Raw genomic sequence first — 19,541 nt, forward strand, 5'->3', positions numbered from 1 at the left:
ACATCATCCACGGAGCCCGATGCGGACAGCTTCGCAAGCTGATTTGCTTGCAGAACTTAGAAAGTTCGCGACTGCTGCAACGCATATGCACGAGTGCAAGTTCTCTGTTTTCTGCGGAGCCGAGAAGTCTTGTTTTTGATGCTCTGCACTAGACTCAGTTCTAAACTTTGTGCCTTCTCTCACCGCGGCTCATGTGTTGTTATTTTTCAGTGTTGCTGTGTTTTTGCGTATTTTTCATCTAAAAAAAAAAGACTTTATATTTCTTTTGTCATGGCGGGCCTGCTTTGTGGCCTCCACTGGTGAGTTTTGATTATGCTGAGGCCATCTTTCTATCTATGTTCAAACCGGTCACAGGCTTCAAGAAGTGTAGCCGTTGCCAGCGCGTGATCTCCCTCACTGACCCATATAGGTGGTGTATTCAGTGTTTGGGACTTGACCATCATCCGAAGTCGTGTACTCGCTGTGCTACCCTTCAACCTTGAATCCGCAAGCGTCGTCGAGTTCAGGGGAGAAACACTTTGGCGGTATAGATCTTCGAGAAGTCTCAATTATCATATCAGTCCCTTCTCGTGGAGTCCTCTTTGAAAAGGAACAACCCTTTCAAGGTTTATGCCACTGTCCCTTCTGGAAGAGAAAGCAGGACCATGGACAAGTTTAGTTGCCATTTGTATCAGAATTCTCTGATGGCAACCAGGGTTTTGAATTACAATTTTATCTTCATTTCTTATTTCAAGCATTTGGGTGACACACTGCCTACTTATTTCAAGTATGTTCCTCAACACCGTCTTACAGGTTTTCAGAATACCATTATTACTCTGAATCAACTACACCTGCATCTCCTTCAATCTTCCTATGATGCATTTGAGCTTTCTTCATGGGTCACTGCCTTCTCAGTGGAACTTAGAGTGATTTTCAATGCTCTCAAAGCTTTTCAGCATCTTCTTCATGACCAGGTAGTCCTCATTCGGACAGACAACCAAGTAGCCATGTACTACGTCAACAAGCAGGGAGGAACAGGATCTCTCCCTCTTTTGCAGGAAGCTCAAAAGGTGTGGACCTGGCCAATCCATCACAACACCTTCCTGAAAGCAGTCTACATTCAAGGAGAGAAAAACTGTCTGGCGGACAAATTGAGTCGTCTTCTGCAACCTCACGAATGGACATTCAATTCCTCGCCTCTTTTCTCAGTGGGGAACTCCTCAGAAAGATCTCTTTGCATCACCCCACAACAACAAACTTCCTCAATTCTGCTCAAGGATATACTCTTCTCATCACCTCGAGGCAGATGCTTTCCTTTTGAAATGGACGAATCAGTTTCTCTATGCATTCCTTCCATTTCCTCTGATTCTCAAGACTCTTGTCAGACTCAAACAGGAACATGCCACCATGATTCTGATAGCTCCTTGGTAGCCCAGACAACCCTGGTTCTCCCTTCTACTTCAACTCAGCATCAGGGAGCCTCTACTTCTACCAGTTTTTCCCTCTCTGCTGACACAGAGTCAGGGGTCTCTACTTCATCCCAACCTACAGTCTCTACACCTGACAGCTTGGTACCTCTCAACCTAACTGCCACTCTACAGTTTTCTCAATCTTTAAAGGACATTTTAGAGACTTCCAGAAAGCCTACCACTAGACAATGCTACAATCAGAAATGGACTAGATTTTCTTCTTGGTGCACCATTCACTACAAGTTGCCTCATTCTACCTCCTTGTCTTCAGTTTTGGATTACCAGTTCCATTTTTCTCAATCAGGCCTCAAATCCATTTCAATTCGAGTCCACCTCAGTGCAATTGCTGCTTTTCATCAGCCTATCGAAGGGAAACCCCTCTCTGCTCATCCTGTGGTTTCCAGATTTATGAAAGGACTTTTCAATGTCAAACCACCTCTCAAAACTCCTCCAGTGTTTTGGGATCTCAATGTTGTTCTTGCTCAATTGATGAAGCCTCCTTTTAAACCAATGGATTTGGCTTCATCTTAAATATCTCACTTGGAAAGTGATTTTTCTCATTGCTCTTATGTCTGCTCACAGAGTCAGCGAGCTACAAGCTTTAGTAGCGAACCCACCTTTCACAGTATTCAATTATGACAAGGTGGTCCTCTGTACTCATCCTAAATTCTTACCTAAAGTAGTTTCAGAATTTCATCTCAACCAATCAATTGTACTTCCAGTGTTTTTTCCAAAGCCTCATTCTCATCCTGGAGAAACAGCTCTTCTTACTCTGGACTGTAAGCGTGCTTTGGCTTTTTACTTGCAATGCACTCAACTTTTTGTTTCCTTCGATCCAAACAAGTTGGGACATCCAATTTCCAAGTGCACAATCTCCAACTGGTAAGCGGCTTGCATCTCTTTCTGCTATGCTCAGGCTGGACTGCATCTACAGAGTCGAGTCACAGCCCATAAAATCAGAGCCATTGCATCATCAGTAGCTTGCCTTAGATCTACTCCTATTGAGGAAATCTGCAAAGCTGCCACTTGGTCCTTGGTTCATACTTTCACCTCTCATTATTGTCTGGATGCTTTTTCCAGACGGGATGGCCATTTCGGCCAGGCAGTATTACAAAATTTATTCTCCTGAATTGCCAACACTCCCACCATCCCATTCTGGTTAGTTTGGAGGTCACCCTCATGTTGAGAATAGGCTGCCTGCTTGTCCTGGGATAAAGCACAGTTACATACCATAACAGGTATTATCCAGGGACAGCAGGCAGCTATTCTCACAACCCACCCACCTCCCCTGGTTGGCTTCTCTGCTAGCTATCTGAACTGAGGAGACGCGCGCCCTTGAGTGTGCGGGAAGGCACTCACGTATGCGCAGTGTGGCAGTCGCAAACTTTCTAAGTTCTGCAAGCAAATCAGCTTGCGAAACTGTCCGCATCGGGGCTCCGTGGATGACGTCACCCCACATGTTGAAAATAGCTGCCTGCTGTCCCTGAATAACACCTGTTACGATAAGTACCGGTAACTGTACTTTTCTGGTCCTGTGAACACGAAGTGATGTCAAAGGGAGAACTGAGGCCGGCGTGAGCAGAGAGTTGGAGATGCTGTTCATATCAGGGAAGAGCTATAGGTATGGTGGGGGTGGAGGGGAAGGAAAGGCACTTGCGTGGCGGGGGAAGGGTGGGGAAGTGTGGGGTTGGAGAGAAGGAGAGCTAGTGCCCCCACCAAGACAGTGCCCAGAGCAGTCTGCCCTCTTATTACACCACTGCCATCACTGTTCAATCAACATATTCATCACCACTACCTATATGGATAATATTGAATATTCAGACATAGATAAGTGCCAACACTGTTTAATGACTAAACTGGCTGAAACTCTGCTCCTGTGTTTGTTTGCCTACTTTGTATGTACATACAAAATGCTCCCACACAAATTTGTAAAAGCCTAATATAAAACACTGTTCTATGCATTCAAACACCATATAAAGCAGGCCTGCACAACTTCAGCCCTTGCCAGGCCAAGTTTTCAGGATTTCCCAAATGAATATGCATGAGATCAATATACATACAATGGAAGCAGTGCAGGCAAATAGATCTCATGCAAATTCACTGGGGAAATCCCGAAAACCCAACTGGATTCGGACCTCGAGGACCGGAGTTGTGCAGACCTGATATAAAATATGAATCGCTGCATTGTTTAATTAGTTCACATAATCAGAGTAGGGTTACCAGACGTCTGGATTTCCCCGGACATATTCTCCTTTTCAAGGACATGTCCGGGGTTCTGGATGGCTTTTCTAAACCCTGCACTTTGTCCGGGTTCTAAAAAGCTTCCTATGAAAAATCACATTGGGAGGGTCATCTGTGCATGCGTGGATGTAATGCGGTGATGTCATCACATCACTTCTGCGAATGCGCGGATACCATCTAGGGGGGGGTGTGGAACAGGGCATGACACAGGTGAAACTGGGCGGGCCTGGGACATGGCCATGGGTCCGGATTTTCCTTCGGGAAAATCTGGTAACCCTATATCAGAGCATATAGCAAAATGACTGTTGTTCTGTTTGTTTATGTATGCTATAACAGATATTAATTTTGTAAAATTTAGGGAGTTGTAAAGACTAAAGTGAAAAAGGAGGATCTGCTTAATTTTAAACCACTTATACAGCAATTGAAAATTTCCCCTACTCATCTCACCAAGCAGAGTGATGATGGGTATAGAAAAGAAGAGGCATCATCAAGCTCGTATAGATCAATGTAAGTAAATTTCTCTGGTTTATTCTTTTACGGGGGTAATTTTAGAATGGCCACAGGGGTTGAAGATCTGCAGCTAAAATTGCAAGCTAATTTTTAAAGGGAAACCTTCTCCCAGTGGATTCTCTTTGAAAATAAGGCCTGTGGTACATTATGCCCATGGGCAGAACCATTTAGAGTTCTCCCCAAGCAAAAATGAGAATGCCTACTTACTCAAATGGCCAACTTAATCCATTTTCTATTACATCACTCACTTATTATTCAGCATAGAATACAAGCAAAGAATTCAAAATTTTTCTCAAACTCAAAGCAAAGGAACATTTTGGGACCCTGCTAAGAACATAAGAATTGCTATACTGGGATAGACTGAAAGTCCATCAAGCCCAGTATCCCAAATATACATTTCCAAGGGTACAGTTTCTTGGATTACTGAACTTCAGTCTTCACCACTGTTCCCTCTAAGCCAGGGGTCTCAAAGTCCCTCCTTGAGGGCCGCAATCCAGTCGGGTTTTCAAGATTTGCCCAATGAATATGCATGAGATCTATGTGCATGCACTGCTTTCAATGCATATTCATTGGGGAAATCCTGAAAACCCAACTGGATTCTGGCCCTTGAGGAGGGACTTTGAGATCCCTGCTCTAAGCTCAGCCAGAGTCCTCCATCTACAGTCCTACCAGTGGGGGTACTGTTTTGCTATCATATTTTCAACAGTGATAGACAAGGTAAACTTTACAGGACTCCAGGGAATATGCCTGTCTCTAGCAATTGAAAACACAATATTGAAGCACTACCCCTACTGGCAGCTATGCAGGTGGAAGACTCCCCCTCAACTTAGAGGGAACAATGGACTAATCTAAGACTGATTCGGTGTGATAATGTCCATAAGGTTGGTACTTGGAACATAGTCCACAATAGTACACTGTCAATCCTTTTCAAGGAGATGTCAGCCTGTGAAGTTCTAATTATAACATCAAATACAGAGTACATGCTGGGTCACTCCATGCTGAATATTTATGATCAGACCATAATGTACTGATTATAGGAAATGGCTCAATTTTGGAACCTTTATCAGATTTTGTAGACTTTTTCTTAAAACCATTTGTCCCATAGATAGAGTCCTATATTAGAGACTCATTGCCTATGATTAACATTCTAGAAGATTTTGATGATGAATTAGATAACATTAACTTAGTAACTCTGGATATACCGTATTTCCCTGAAAATAAGACAGTATCTTATATTCATGTGGGGCTCAAAAAACGCACTAGGTCTTATTTTCGGGTAGGGCTTTTTTTTGCCTGTACATAATCATCTCTCCCTTCCTCTCCTTCACCCCAATTCTTCCTCTTTCCTTTCTCTCCCCACATGTCCAATATCTTTCCTCCCCTCTCCCCATCCCCTTGTGCCTTCCCTCTGCAGCATATTTCTATCCTTCCATCCCTCCCATCCCCCTGTGCAGCAGAACCCTTGCCCAGCTTCTGTCCTTCCCTCCCTCCCATCCCTTGTGCAGCAGAATCCTTGAGCCCCCATCCCCATTGCGCAGCCGAACCCCCGCTGACTCTCCATCCTTCCCTCCAATCTGAACCCCGCCGACCGCAAGCCATAAATACCTTCCTGCAGAGCAGTGTCAGGCCAGCAGCACTCTAAACAGGCTGCTTCACGGCCTTCTTGCTGGGGCCTTCTGTGTGCCATGTTACTGATGACATTGGTGAAGCGGCAGAGGGAATTTCCCAGCAAGAATCCCACGAAGCAGCCTGTTTAGAGTGCTGCTGGCCCGACGCTGCTCTGCAGGAAGGTATTTATGGTTCGCAGTCAGTGGGGTTTGGATGGGAAGGAAGGATGGATGTCAGCGGGAGTTCGGCAGTTTGGCAGGGAGGGGGGAAGCGTGGCTGTCAACAACTAGGTCTTATTTACGGGGTTAGGGCTTATATTAAGACCTACGCCGAAAATCATGCTAGGGCTTATTTTCGGGGTAGGTCTTATTTTCGGGGAATCATGGTAGAGTCACTTTATACAAGCATACCGCAATTGGAGACTTTAAATATTATAGACAAAGTTCTACAAAACAGAGAAGGGCATTTACAGATACCCAATAGGTTTATTAATAGTTTGGCAACCATAGCACTTACATGCAACTATTTCTGTTGTGAGGATAAATTCTATTTACAGATCAAAGGTACAGCAATGGGTGCTTCTAAGGCACCTGATATTGCCAACTTATACATTGGAGAATTTGAAAGAATATACCTGAAAGAACACGAGTTTTCATTGGAAATAAGACTATACAAGAGATACATTGATGATATTTTTATTTTGTGGAGAAGTATGGAACATCATCTACAATCTTTTCTTAATTGGTTGAATAATTGTGACCTTCATTTGAAGTTCAAAATGGAATATCATTCAGAACAAATCTTATTTTTGGATATACTTTTAAAAAAAGAAAAATACCGCTTTACGTCTATCATTTACAGAAAACCTACAGACAAGAATAATTTTTTACATTACACCAGTTTTCACCAAACACAGCTGAAAAAGAACTTGTATGCTGCCAGTTTTTGAGACTCCGGAGGCTTTGCACAAATTTTCCAGAATTTGAGCAGGCATGGCAAAAAGATTCAATAGTAGATGTTATCCCAGTTATGACATCAATGCTGGATATAGGAAAGCCAAAACAAAACATAGAGAAGATCTCTTGCAGACCGGACAAAGAAATCACAAAATCCCAGATAAAATTTGTTGTCTAAGTACTCAATATTGTCACAAGACATAAGTAGAATATTGAAACAACATTGGCATATACTAGAATTACATCTATGCTTCCATGGAAAAAATCTACCATAGCCTTTTCCAGAGGAGAAAATTTGCATAAAAAACTGGTTCCATCTACCTTACCAGCAAGAAAAGTTAAAACTATTGTCCACACGGGACATTCCACTTGTAATACATGTTCCACTTGTCGTCACACTATGTCAATTTCAACTTTTATACATCCAAAAACTAAGAAAAAAATCAACTAAATTTTTCTAGTAACTGCAGTGATCATGTAATTTACATAATCATTTGTCCATGCAATATGCTTTATGTGGGCAAGACCAAAAGACAAATACAAACAAGAATAATTGAACACAGAAGTGCATTTTGAGGCAAGTTAGATCAGCCCCATTGGTAAGCCATTGGATTACTTTTGAGCATGAAATTAAAAACCTACAGTTCTTTGTTTTTAAAGTACAGGAATCAAAATAGAGAGATGGCAATAGGGACCAGGCATTATTACGTCAAGAACAATGAATTATTTTTGAACTTAATACTGTAAGTCCCTATGGCCTAAATCAAGATTTAGAACTTGTATCCTTATAAGATCATGAGGATTATTTGATAATAGTACAAATTGGTTCACAAACATCTGTTCACTATTATAAAATGTCTATTTAAAATTAAAATATGAATCTGACATTAATATTTTCATGATAAGCTGTATCACAATATTCTTATTGTGAATTATGGCTTTATTAAAATGTCTAACTTGTTATTTAAATCTGTATCTACATTTGATGCAATGTTCCATTTGGGATCACATTTCATTCATGTAATTATTACAATGGGCTTGAATATACAAAAATATATATATTTCCATTGGGCTGACTATATTCAAATACATCAAGACAGTTTTAATGCTTTAATTATCTATATTGTTTGTAAATTGTATTTATTTCTGTGCATAAATTAATGTAATCCTAATGTTTTACATCCTTTTATATCCTGCGTATTATTTTTTCTATTAGCACTTAAAGCGTACAGTTATTTAATTGTGCTGTTAATCTATTCTTAAGTATTTTGATACACACTTTTTTGTTTTCTTTTAATCAAATATACGGGTTTGCAGCACATTTTATCAATTTATACTTATACATCATTACTGACAGCCTGCCCTGATTCTGACGTCACTTATATGGCCGTCTTCGATTCAACTACAGTTAGGGCTACGTCAGCTTATAGTCTCTTTATAAGCAGGCTGTTACTCAGCAGTTGTCCTTTCATTCAGCTTTCTAGTTGACTATCATAAAGTTGCTTCGGGCCTTCACATTAAAGTAAGTAACGAGCTTTTTAATACTAATATGTTCAGGTTTGTAACAGTGCAGCTAGCAATATTAATATTAATAATAATTAATTTTCTTATATAACGCCCAACCGGAAGTTTCGTGCGGTTCACAGCAAGAGAACTGAGACATATCAGCGAAGACACAAAATACAGTAGAATTCAGTGGAATACAATACAGTGAAATACAATATGATGCAGTACAATGTAATATAATGTAAAATCATCACATAAATTTACCAAACAAATAGGTTTTTATCGATTTTCTGAACTCAAGGTAAGATTGGGATTGGACAATTTAGAGGACACAGCCAAGAGTTCATTTTCCCCGCTTGAAAAGCCAGAGTTTTGTCTAAGAAACTTTTAAAACGACAGGCTTTCAGAGTGGGGTACTTAAACATACCCGAGTTTCTTGTGTTCTTATTTGATGAGAATAATTTTACGTGGGTGGATAAGAATAATGGTAGTAGTCCGAATAGTGCTTTATAACAAATGCAGCCAAATACGTAACTCTGTTTTGAAAGGGAGCCAATGAAGTTGCATGTAAAAAGGGCTTACATGGTCAAACTTTTTTAATCCAAAGATCAGACGAACAGCCGCATTTTGAAGTCTTAGCAATATTTTCTTGGTTGACCCTAGGTATATGATATTACAATAGTCTAAGATAGATAGGATGGTAGATTGAACTAGTATCCTAAAGGACTCCAAGTCAAAATATTTTTTTATGGTTCTTACTTTCCATAAAATAGCGAAGCATTTTTTAGTCAGTTGGTCAGTGTGTTTCTCGAACATTAGGGCCCTGATTCTCTAAAGTGCATCCCGATTTTAGGCGTCCTACAGCTGTCTAATCAGCCAATTGGGATGCACATTTTTTTTAAAAAAATGCTCCCCAGGCAAGCCTGAAGGCACCTCCGGGAGCCTAGGGAGACCCGCAAGATGCCTAAGCTCGTCTAAGGGCCTTAGGCGGGCCTTAGGCTGAACCTAGGCGGCCCTACGCGTCTCCCTAGTAGAGGAGAAGCTTAAAATGTAGGCCAGCAAAATGCTGGCCTACATTGTAAGTAGACGCGGCCGCTATACTTATCGCGGCAAGGGATCTCTCTGACGCTATAAGTATAGCGGGCCGCGGCCCACTGACCAGGAGGGTGCCCAAACCCTCTGCCCGAAGACGCACTCCCCCGGCGCTAACCCCCCCCAAACCTCCACTCCACCAAACCTGTTCTTAGAAGGGTCTTGCACGTCTTGAGCCGGCAGGCATGCCTCGTCTCGTCGAAATGAAGCGGGCCCGCCCCTTCCCGGCCCATCCCGCCGAAGCCTAAGGCCTGATTGGCCCAGGCTCTAGAAGCCTGGACCAATCAGGCCTTAGGCATAGCGGGTCCGCCCATCCCCACTTAATCTAAGGCCTGATTGGCCAATCAGACCTTAGACTTAGTGGGGATGGGCGGACCCACTATGCCTAAGGCCTGATTGGTCCAGGCTTCAAGAGCCTGGGCCAATCAGGCCTTAGGCTTCGGCGGGATGGGCCGGGAAGGGGCGGGCCCGCTTCATTTCGACGAGAAGAGGCGTGCCTGCCGGCTCAAGACGTGCAAGACCCTTCTAAGAACAGGTTTGGTGGAATGGAGGTTTGGGGGGGGTTAGCGCCGGGGGGGTGCGTCTTCGGGCAGGAGGGATTGGGCACCCTCCTGCCAGCTATCGATATTGTCGGGGGGGGGGATCGGTAGTGTCGGGGGGGCAGTCGGGGGGGGGGTGCGTCTACGGGCAGAGGGTTTGGGCACCCTCCTGGTCAGGGGGCCGTGGCCCGCTATACTTATAGCGGCAGAGAGATCCCTTGCTGCGATAAGTGTAGCGGGCCGTGTCTAATCTAACCCGTTTCTCTAACCCGCGTCTGTAACATGGACGCCGGTTACAGAATCGGGGTTTAGTTTAGGCCGATTCTGAATAGGACGCCTCTCCTGGGCGTCCTATTCAGAATCAGGGCCTAGGTGTCTTGCGGGCCTCGCCTTCAATATAGGCGGCCTGCCTGGGGAGCATTTTTTTAAAAAAACTTGCATCCCGATTGGCTGATTAGACAGCTGTAGGACGCCTACAGCTGCCTAAAATCGGGACGCACTTTTAGAGAATCAGGCCCTAGGTGTCAGTCTAGAGTAACTCCCAAGATTTTGATGTGACTTGCTATCTCGAAATTAGGCAATGAACGGGCTTTGTTTATCATTTTGTAGCAACCATTTGCAGTGTTGCAGAAAAAACAGATCAGCTTTACTATATGGCCCTATTCATAGTGTTCCATTTACTTTTTAAAGATTGTTTTTATGCTTGTCTGCCCCCTGTAGGTGTTTTCGCTATTCTGATCATTTAGGTTTTTTTTCAAGACAGTTCACCATGACAAGGTAGTGACTGTAAGTTAATTTTTGATACTTATGTTTAAGCGTTACGCAGATTTTCTATTCACTTTGGTGCATCTTACTTGGGCTATTTGTTTATTTTTATGTTTACTTCCATTCTCACTTAACTCATCTGATTGTCAAAAATTTGAAGTTATTATTTGTTTGCTAATGTGCATTTTTGATAGTTCTAGTTCACAATGGCTTTTACATCAAAACTGTCTCTATTTTCAATTGATTTTCTATTTTAGTGTCATGTTATTATTACTTCATTGATGTTTTGATATTATCATAAATGTTATGCATTATTAATGTTTTTATTTTACAACGGCTTTTATATTAAGACTGTTTCTATGTTTTTATTTTTAATTTTGATGTGATGTTTTTATTTCATCATTGATGTGATGTTTTGATATTTTTATTAATGCTGTGTCGTTTTTATTCTTATTCTATATATTGGATTTCTGTTCCTCCAAAGGACCCCTTATATTGCCAAAACATGGCCGTGTTGGGTCTAGGTTCCAGTGCCTGTTTGTTTATTTTTGTGTATTTGGAATAAAGTATTGTGCATTTCAACTCCTGGTTCCAAGGACTGGCTCCACTTGTATTTTGTGGACATTCCTGTTTCACTTTGGAAGCCTGGTCTTTTGCTTCTGAATGTAGAATCACTGTCTATACAGTGTGCCCTTTCAGCGGCTCTGTGGATTGTGCTGATTTTCAAAAAGTCAGGTATCAGCAGTGCTTCTTTTCCTCAGGGGTCGCCACTGTTGACATCTAGCAATCTGCATGGGTTCTGTCATTGGGGGTTCTAAGGATACTAGCCCTAAATTAGGTACATATAGCTCCACTTCCCCTTCGTTTTCTCTGCCATTTACTTAGTTGAAAATTAATTCTAATGCAGAGGTCAATAAATATGCTCAGCCACTTGGGAGCATCCAGTCAAGTCAGTTCATTTTTTTATATCCTCACCCTGATTCTTTTTTATTGGGCAGGTTTATTCCATGTTTTTTTTCATTGATTTTCAACATAGAGCTCTACTTCAAGCACTGGAGCATTAAATCAATGGCGTGAACATTGGTGGTTTTTGAAGGCCTGGGACAAGGACTGGTGGAAATTATTTCTGTTCCCAATTTGGGGACTGAAATGGTGAGATCTGATTTAGTCTTTTTGTAAAGGGACTTAACATCTATCTCACCTTGCTGCAGTTGTTGAATTCCTAGGGATGAATGCCTACCTTATAAAGCAGAAGTAGCCCAGTTTAATACCCCCCCCCCCCAAATATCGTGCTTTGTCATCAAAATACTGTTCTCTGAGGACCAAGACATTGCCCAAAGCTCTAGGGGGCTCATAATCGAAAGAGAAAAATGTCCAAAAACTAGCCTAAGTCGGCACTTGGATGAACATTTCTCAAAAACGTCCAAGCACCGAAAATAAAAACGGGTTTTGGACGTATTTCTAAACGACCTAGGCCTTCATAGTCCCGCTCAACGTCTAAAGCTAAACGGGGCGTTTTGGGAGGCATGTCGAAGGCGGGATTTGGGCGGGATGTGGGCTGGCTTAGACTTAGTCGTACAGCATGTATAACTGAAAGTTATACAGCCCAGGATCGACGGAACTTGGACGTTGGGACTTAGACCATGTAAAACATGGTCTAAGTCACAAAAACCCACCTAAAGTCACCAGATAAGTACTGCAAACACATAACACAGATCCCCACACACTACCCCAGTGATCACCAACTCCCCCACCCCCATAATTTTATTCGCTACTTTAAATTTCAGCCTCCAGGCCATCATCACCTGGCCGCCTGGCATAGGAAAGCCTAGTCGTCCAGCCCAGAGACAGCTTAATTCGTCTTGGGGGTGGGTTAGGGACCCATAGAGAGGAGGACCCATGCCCATAAACCCCTGTAATCACTGCATTAATACTTAAACATGTGCACTGCCCTATACACCCACAAAACCCTTTTTTACTGGCATATAAGTGGCTCCTGCAACCATAAGGGCTATTGGGGTGGTAGATAAGTGGGTCTAGGGGATTCTGGAGGTGGTTTGTGGGGCTTACCATGACCTATAAGGGAGTTGTAGTGAGGAGAAGCCATGGCACCCTTTTTGTGAAGTTCACAGCAGTGCCCTGTAAGGTACCCCACTATTTAGGTGGCATGTCTGGGTGTGCAGTCCATCACTTTGCAGACCCCTCCCACGTCCAACAGGGCTTGTTCTAGGCATTTTGGACTTGGACAGAAAGTTGGACAGAAATGTGGTATAAAGATGGACGATTTAGTGTCATGGACGATCAAATCGGCAGGACATATAATTAGACGATTTTCGAAAGTAAAAAGAAGTTGGCGTCTCTTTCGAAAATGTGTCTTAGGCTCTTTTTAACTTTGGATGACTTGCGAGATGGACGTAAACGGACTTAGACATCCCTTTAGATTATGCCCCTCTATACTTTAAGAGGCTTTTGGCAGTGGTACCACTGCACATGTATAAGCTAGGATCCTCAATCTTGTTTTTCCCATTGAGCAAGAAGGTCGTGTCTCACTGATCTTCTCCTCGGTGCTTTAGTATCAAATAGTTGTGCCTTCCTGTGTGGGTATTTTTCACCTTTTGGTTATTTTCTTTTCTCTCATTTTGCCCGTCATGTTTTCCTTAGTGTTTTCAACTTTTAAATGTTCTTGTTTTTTGCGGCTCTCAGGCTCTCTTAGACTGGAGCAATGAGCTCAATTTGAAGTAAGCCCCCTTTTGGCCTCACCGTTGAGCCTTTTGATTTAGCTACGGTTCTTTTGTCATGCCCTAGAAGACCCCCAGCAGCTTCAAAAGATGCACCCAGTGCTATTGGGTGTTATCTACAATTGATATGAGGAGTGCTTGGGGCCTGACCATGACCTATCTAAATGTTGTTTACAAATTTAGAAAATAACACAGAAACTGCATCAGGCCTGACAGAGGGAACATTTTGGAACCTCAAAGTCCGGTCCATCAACACTGGTATTTGAAGCACCAACCCCAATGGCTGCCAGAGGTCCATCCGACATTGAGAGTGCACTAGCATTGAGGAAGTCTCCACGTCCCTTGACATTGGGCATTAGTAGTAAGCCCCGAGACTGATCTGCATTGGACCTGTCTTGAGAACATGTAGATTCAACATTGTCCTCTTCGACACCAAGGGACCCCGATGTTAGACATTAGTGAAGGCCAAGAAGCATCAGCATTGTTCCACTCAGCACTGAGACTTCAGCTTTGCTGGTATGCAAAAAGTGTCAGCACCAAGAAGACTACACCTACTCTATTCTGGGGCTATTGTGTCAGCCCTTGTGTAACCGGGACCCTGCTTCTAATATAGAAACATAGAAACATAGAAAATGACTGCAGAAAAGGGCCACGGCCCACCAAGTCTGCCCACTCTAATGACCAACCCCCCTAATTTCTTTCATGAAGAGATCCCACATGCTTATCCCATTTTTTCTTAAAATCTGGCACGCTGCTGGCCTCGATTACCTGCAGTGGAAGATCATTCCAATGATCAACCACCCTTTCGGTGAAGAAATACTTCCTGGTGTCGCCATGAAGTTTCCCACCCCTGATTTTCAACGGATGCCCTCTTGTTGCTGTGGGTCCTTTAAGAAAAAAGATATCTTCTTCCACCTCGATACGGCCTGTGCCATATTTGAACGTCTCAATCATGTCTCCCCTCTCTCTGCACTCCTCGAGTGAGTATAGCTGCAACTTACCCAGCCGTTCCTCATACGGGAGATCCTACGCTGCAGGTTCAAGAAGAAAAAACTCTAGAAGCAGTGGAAAAATGGATGACAGAACACAAACTGAAGCTCAACCCAGATAAAACTAAATTTCTACTGCTTGAAAATGACAAAACCCCTTCTATAACTGAACTAGAAATAAAAACCACCAAATATCCCATACAACCCACTCTCAAACTCCTTGGAGTAACAGTAGACAGAGGTTGCACTCTTCAGGTGCAAATCAACAAAATCACACAAAAAGCATTCTTCACCATGCGCAACCTTCGCAAAATTAGAAAATTCTTCGAAAAAGAACAATTCAGACTCATAGTCCAATACCTAGTCCTAAGTCTAATGGATTATTGCAATATCCTCTACCTTTCTTGTCCCACCTACCTAATAAAACAACTACAGACCGTGCAGAACACTGCCCTCAGAATGATCTATTCCCTTGGAAAATTTGACCACATCACCAACGCCTTCCTAGACTCACACTGGCTTCCAATACAAGCCCGCATCCAATTCAAACTATACTGCATGTTATTCAAAACATTAAACGGAACGGCACCCACCCACCTAAACAACTGTCTAAACAGGAACCTCTCAACCAGACAGAGGAGAACCCAATCCCCTTTCTCCTACCCCCCTTTTAAAGGAACTAAACGCAAAAAGATGTATGACAACTTACTAGCAACACATGCAGCTAAATTGGATCCCACCATCACCAACCTACTGACAGCTTCAACTGACCTCAAGGCTTTCCGCAAAGAAATCAAGACCCTACTATTCAAGAAATTCACCCAAATGTCCTAACCCCTTCCTTTTCCCCTCTCCTCTTAGAATCCTCACATCAAAATTGTTTTAGAACTTACGCCTTTAATTGTATTCCTCTTACTGGAAAAGTCCAGCTATCTTTTTGTTGTACTAGGTCCAACATCTTTAATTGTATTTCTCTTCCTGGAAATGTCCAGTTATCTTTTTGATGTAATCCGCTTAGAACTGCAAGGTACAGGCGGAATATAAGCCATTAATGTAATGTAATGTAACTGATAATGTGGAAGCAATGTGGTCAACCCTGAAATCGACCCTACACGAGACAACTATCCACTACACAAAATCGGTAAATAAACAACAAAGAAAAAAGAAACCCCAATGGTTCACTGATGAGGTCTCGTCCCTCGTCAAGGAGAAAAAAAGAGCATTTCATTCATACAAGCATACGGGGAAAAGAGAAGCTAACATTGAATACAGGGCAAGGTCTGCAACGGTCAAAACAGCAGTCAGGGAGGCCAAACTTCGAGTGGAAGAAAATCTAGCCAAGAACATTAAGAAAGGGGACAAATCCTTCTTCAGGTATATTAGTGACAGGAAAAAAAACACAAACGGGATAGTACGCCTTAGAACACCAGACGAGAAATATGTGGAAGCAGATTCGGACAAAGCCAAACTACTGAATGATTACTTCTGCTCAGTTTTTACTTGTGAGGCACCAGGGCATGGTCCACAGCTGGAACCAAAGTCAAGCACGGAAGACCCATTTCAAAATTTTGAGTTCACACCAGCTGATGTTTACAGCGAACTATTTTGATTTAGCTACGGTTCTTTTGTCATGCCCTAGAAGACCCCCCCAGCAGCTTCAAAAGATGCACCCAGTGCTATTGGGTGTTATCTAAAATTGATATGAGGAGTGCTTGGGGCCTGACCATGACCTATCTAAATGTTGTTTACAAATTTAGAAAATAACACAGAAACTGCATCAGGCCTGACAGAGGGAACATTTTGGAACCTCAAAGTCCGGTCCATCAACACTGGTATTTGAAGCACCAACCCCAATGGCTGCCAGAGGTCCATCCGACATTGAGAGTGCACTAGCATTGAGGAAGTCTCCACGTCCCTTGACATTGGGCATTAGTAGTAAGCCCCGAGACTGATCTGCATTGGACCTGTCTTGAGAACATGTAGATTCAACATTGTCCTCTTCGACACCAAGGGACCCTGTCCCTAAGGTGAGCAAAGCCATGGGACCAGACAAATTGCACCCAAGAGTGCTCAGAGAGCTGTGCGATTTCCTGGCGGAACCGTTAGCCATGCTCTTCAATCTCTTCCTAAGTATGGGGAAAGTCCCCCTGGACTGGAAAACAGCTAACGTCGTTCCTCTGCACAAAAAGGGTTGCAGAGCAGAGGCTGCGAATTACAGACCAGTGAGTCTCACATCAATAGTGTGTAAACTCATGGAAACACTACTTAAAGGTAAATTAGATACGATCTTGGATGAGGGGAATCTAAGGGATCCCAGTCAACATGGGTTCACTAAGGGTAGGTCATGCCAATCCAATCTCATCAGTTTCTTTGATTGGGTAACAGGAAAGCTTGACTCGGGGGAGTCTCTGGACATAGTGTACTTGGATTTCAGTAAGGCTTTCAACAGTGTCCCACACCGCAGACTATTAAACAAGATGAAATTGATGTGGTTAGGTGAGACACTAACTGTATGGGTCAATGATTGGCTGAGTGGAAGACTTCAGAGGGTAGTGGTCAACGGCACCCTCTCTGAGACATCGGAGGTGACCAGCGGAGTGCCGCAGGGCTCGGTCCTTGGTCCATTCCTTTTTAACATATTCATAAGGGACTTGACCAGTGGGCTTCAGGGTAAAGTAACATTGTTCGCCAATGACGCTAAATTATGTAATATAGTAGGTGAAAGCAATCTGCAGGATAGTATGACGCAGGATCTGCTTACGTTAGAAAACTGGTCCTCGACATGGCAGCTGGGCTTCAACGCTAAGAAATGTAAGGTCATGCACCTCGGTAGCGGAAATCCATGCAGAACTTATACTTAAATGGAGAAACATTAGCTAGGACTTCAGAAGAACGAGATTTGGGAGTAATCATCAGTGCAGACATGAAGGCTGCCAAACAAGTGGAGAAGGCCTCATCCAAGGCAAGGCAAATGATGGGATGTATCAATAGAAGCTTCATCAGCCGGAAACCTGAAGTTCTAATGCCACTGTACAGAACCATGGTGAGACCTCATCTGGAATACTGTGTGCAATTCTGGAGACCACACTACCGTAAAGATGTGCTTAGAGCTGAGTCGGTTCAGCGGATGGCCACTAGAATGATCTCCGGGCTCAAGGGTCTCTCGTACGAAGAAAGACTAAACAAATTGCAGCTCTACACTCTGGAAGAGCGCAGGGAAAGGGGAGATATGATTGAGACATTTAAATACATCACAGGATGTGTCGAGGTGGAGGACGACATCTTCTTTCTCAAGGGACCCTCGGTCACAAGAGGGCATCCGCTCAAACTCAGAGGAGGGAAATTTAATGGTGACACCAGAAAGTATTTCTTAATGGAAAGAGTGGTGGATCACTGGAACAAGCTTCCAGTGCAGGTGATCGAAGCCAACAGCATGCTTGACTTTAAGAATAAATGGGAGATCCCTACGGAGGTCGAGTCAAGGATCTAGGTCATTAGCACTCAGACTTAACGGGGTGGGCAGACTTGATGGGCTATAGCCCTTTTCTGCCGTCATCTTTCTATGTTTCTATGTTCTATGAGATTCTTGAGTCCTGAGACCATCCTGGTGGCCATTCGCTGAACCGACTCAACTCTCAGCACATCTTTTTGGTAATGTGGCCTCCAGAATTGTACACAATATTCCAGATGAGGTCTCACCATGGATCTGTACAATGGCATTATGACTTCTGGCTTTCGGTTGACGAAACTTCTACGGATACAACCCATCATTTGTCTAGCCTTGGATGAAGCTTTCTCCACTTGATTGGCCATCTTCATGTCTTCAATAATGATTACCCCTAAGTCTCGTTCTGCTGAAGTCCTTGCTAAGGTCTCACCAATTAGGGTGTAAGATCTGCATGGATTTCTGCACTTTTTGGCATTGAAACATAGTTGCCAAGTCGTGGACCAATGTTCCAGTAAGAGTAGGTCCTGCATCATACTGTCTGGCACTGTGCTATTGCCCACTATGTTGCATAGTTTGGCGTCATCGGCAAATAATGTAATTTTACCTCGAAGCCCCTGAGCCAGGTCCCTTACGAAGATGTTAAATAGGATCGGGCCCAAGACCGAGCCCTGCGGCACTCCACTGATCACCTCCGACGTTTTGGAGAGGGTACCGTTCACCACCACCCTCTGAAGTCTACCTCTAAGCCAGCCTTTAGCCCATGCAGTTAATGTTTCACCTAATCCCATCAAACTCATCTTGCTCAATAATATGACACTGCCAGCTCAGCAGACTGTCTCCACACTAAAAGTGGGCCTAGCCTTAGTGATGCCTGTCTTTAATGACTGTTTCCAGACCATACTGAGGGAGGAGTTAGCAAGTTTTCTACAGCTCCAAAGTGTTCAGGCAATGAAGGCACTTGCACTAGCTGTAGCACTCATCCACTCCAACCCTGAAACCCATGCTTTGCCTTTGGAGTGGTCTCCAACCCCCTTTTCTTCAGACATCGGTATTGGTGCCTCTCTGTACACATCAACTTTCAAAATCAGGAGAGGAAGCTCCCTTGAAGTCAAGAACTAAGCATGCACTTTGGTACTTAACCCCAAGATCTGGATATCCTTCCAGACAGCTGAGACAGGTACATCCTCAAGAGTCCCATCAGGATTATTTTACTGAGTCTAACTCAGACTGGTCATAGGAATCTAAGGAAGAGCTGAACTACCTCTCTGGGGAGGGGTCATATAGCATACCCTTTGAACCCTCTCCCACATGAGCCCCTCTCTTTCACCTGTATGTCAAGGTAATTGTGGATGCAATTCCCTTTAAGCTGGAATTTGAGGATGAACCTAGAAATGAATTATTCCAAGTCCTTGAAGTTTGATTCTTTGCTGAGAGATGCTATGACAGTTCTATTGTACAAAGTTCTCCAGGATGTACAGATGAAGAACTGGGCAGCACCTTTCTCTGTGCAAGTCATACCAAAGAAGGTGGACTCCATGTATCGGATCCAGGAGGCTCCCAGATTCATAAAGGCCAAGTTGTCACATCACTCCCTGGTTGTTGAATCTGCTCTCAGTAGGGCAAAGAGTTCCAGGTCTCATGCCTCAGCCCCCCCCCCCCCTTTCCAGACAAGGAGGACTGAACCTTATATTCTTTGGGGAG

The 19,541-nt window shown here is 43.4% G+C and overlaps 1 protein-coding gene across 23 annotated transcripts in view; it reads left to right on the forward strand.

Annotated features, from left to right (window-relative positions):
- The window catches only part of CCDC158 (coiled-coil domain containing 158), a 1,147,529-nt gene that overhangs the window by 995,565 nt on the left and 132,423 nt on the right, over nucleotides 1–19,541 (forward strand). For 20 of the 23 annotated variants that reach the window (XM_033914104.1, XM_033914130.1, XM_033914150.1 and 17 more), the window contains one exon: nucleotides 4,048–4,196. The exons of 2 other annotated variants lie outside the window; for them this stretch is intronic. In XM_033914104.1, the coding sequence (XP_033769995.1) occupies nucleotides 4,048–4,196 (149 nt within the window). Of the gene's footprint in view, nucleotides 1–4,047; nucleotides 4,197–10,620; nucleotides 10,687–19,541 lie in introns of all 23 variants that reach the window. One more of the 23 variants, XM_033914222.1, reaches the window with a different exon arrangement.

Source organism: Geotrypetes seraphini, chromosome 1, assembly GCF_902459505.1.
Source record: "Geotrypetes seraphini chromosome 1, aGeoSer1.1, whole genome shotgun sequence".
NCBI classification, from domain to species: domain Eukaryota; kingdom Metazoa; phylum Chordata; class Amphibia; order Gymnophiona; family Dermophiidae; genus Geotrypetes; species Geotrypetes seraphini.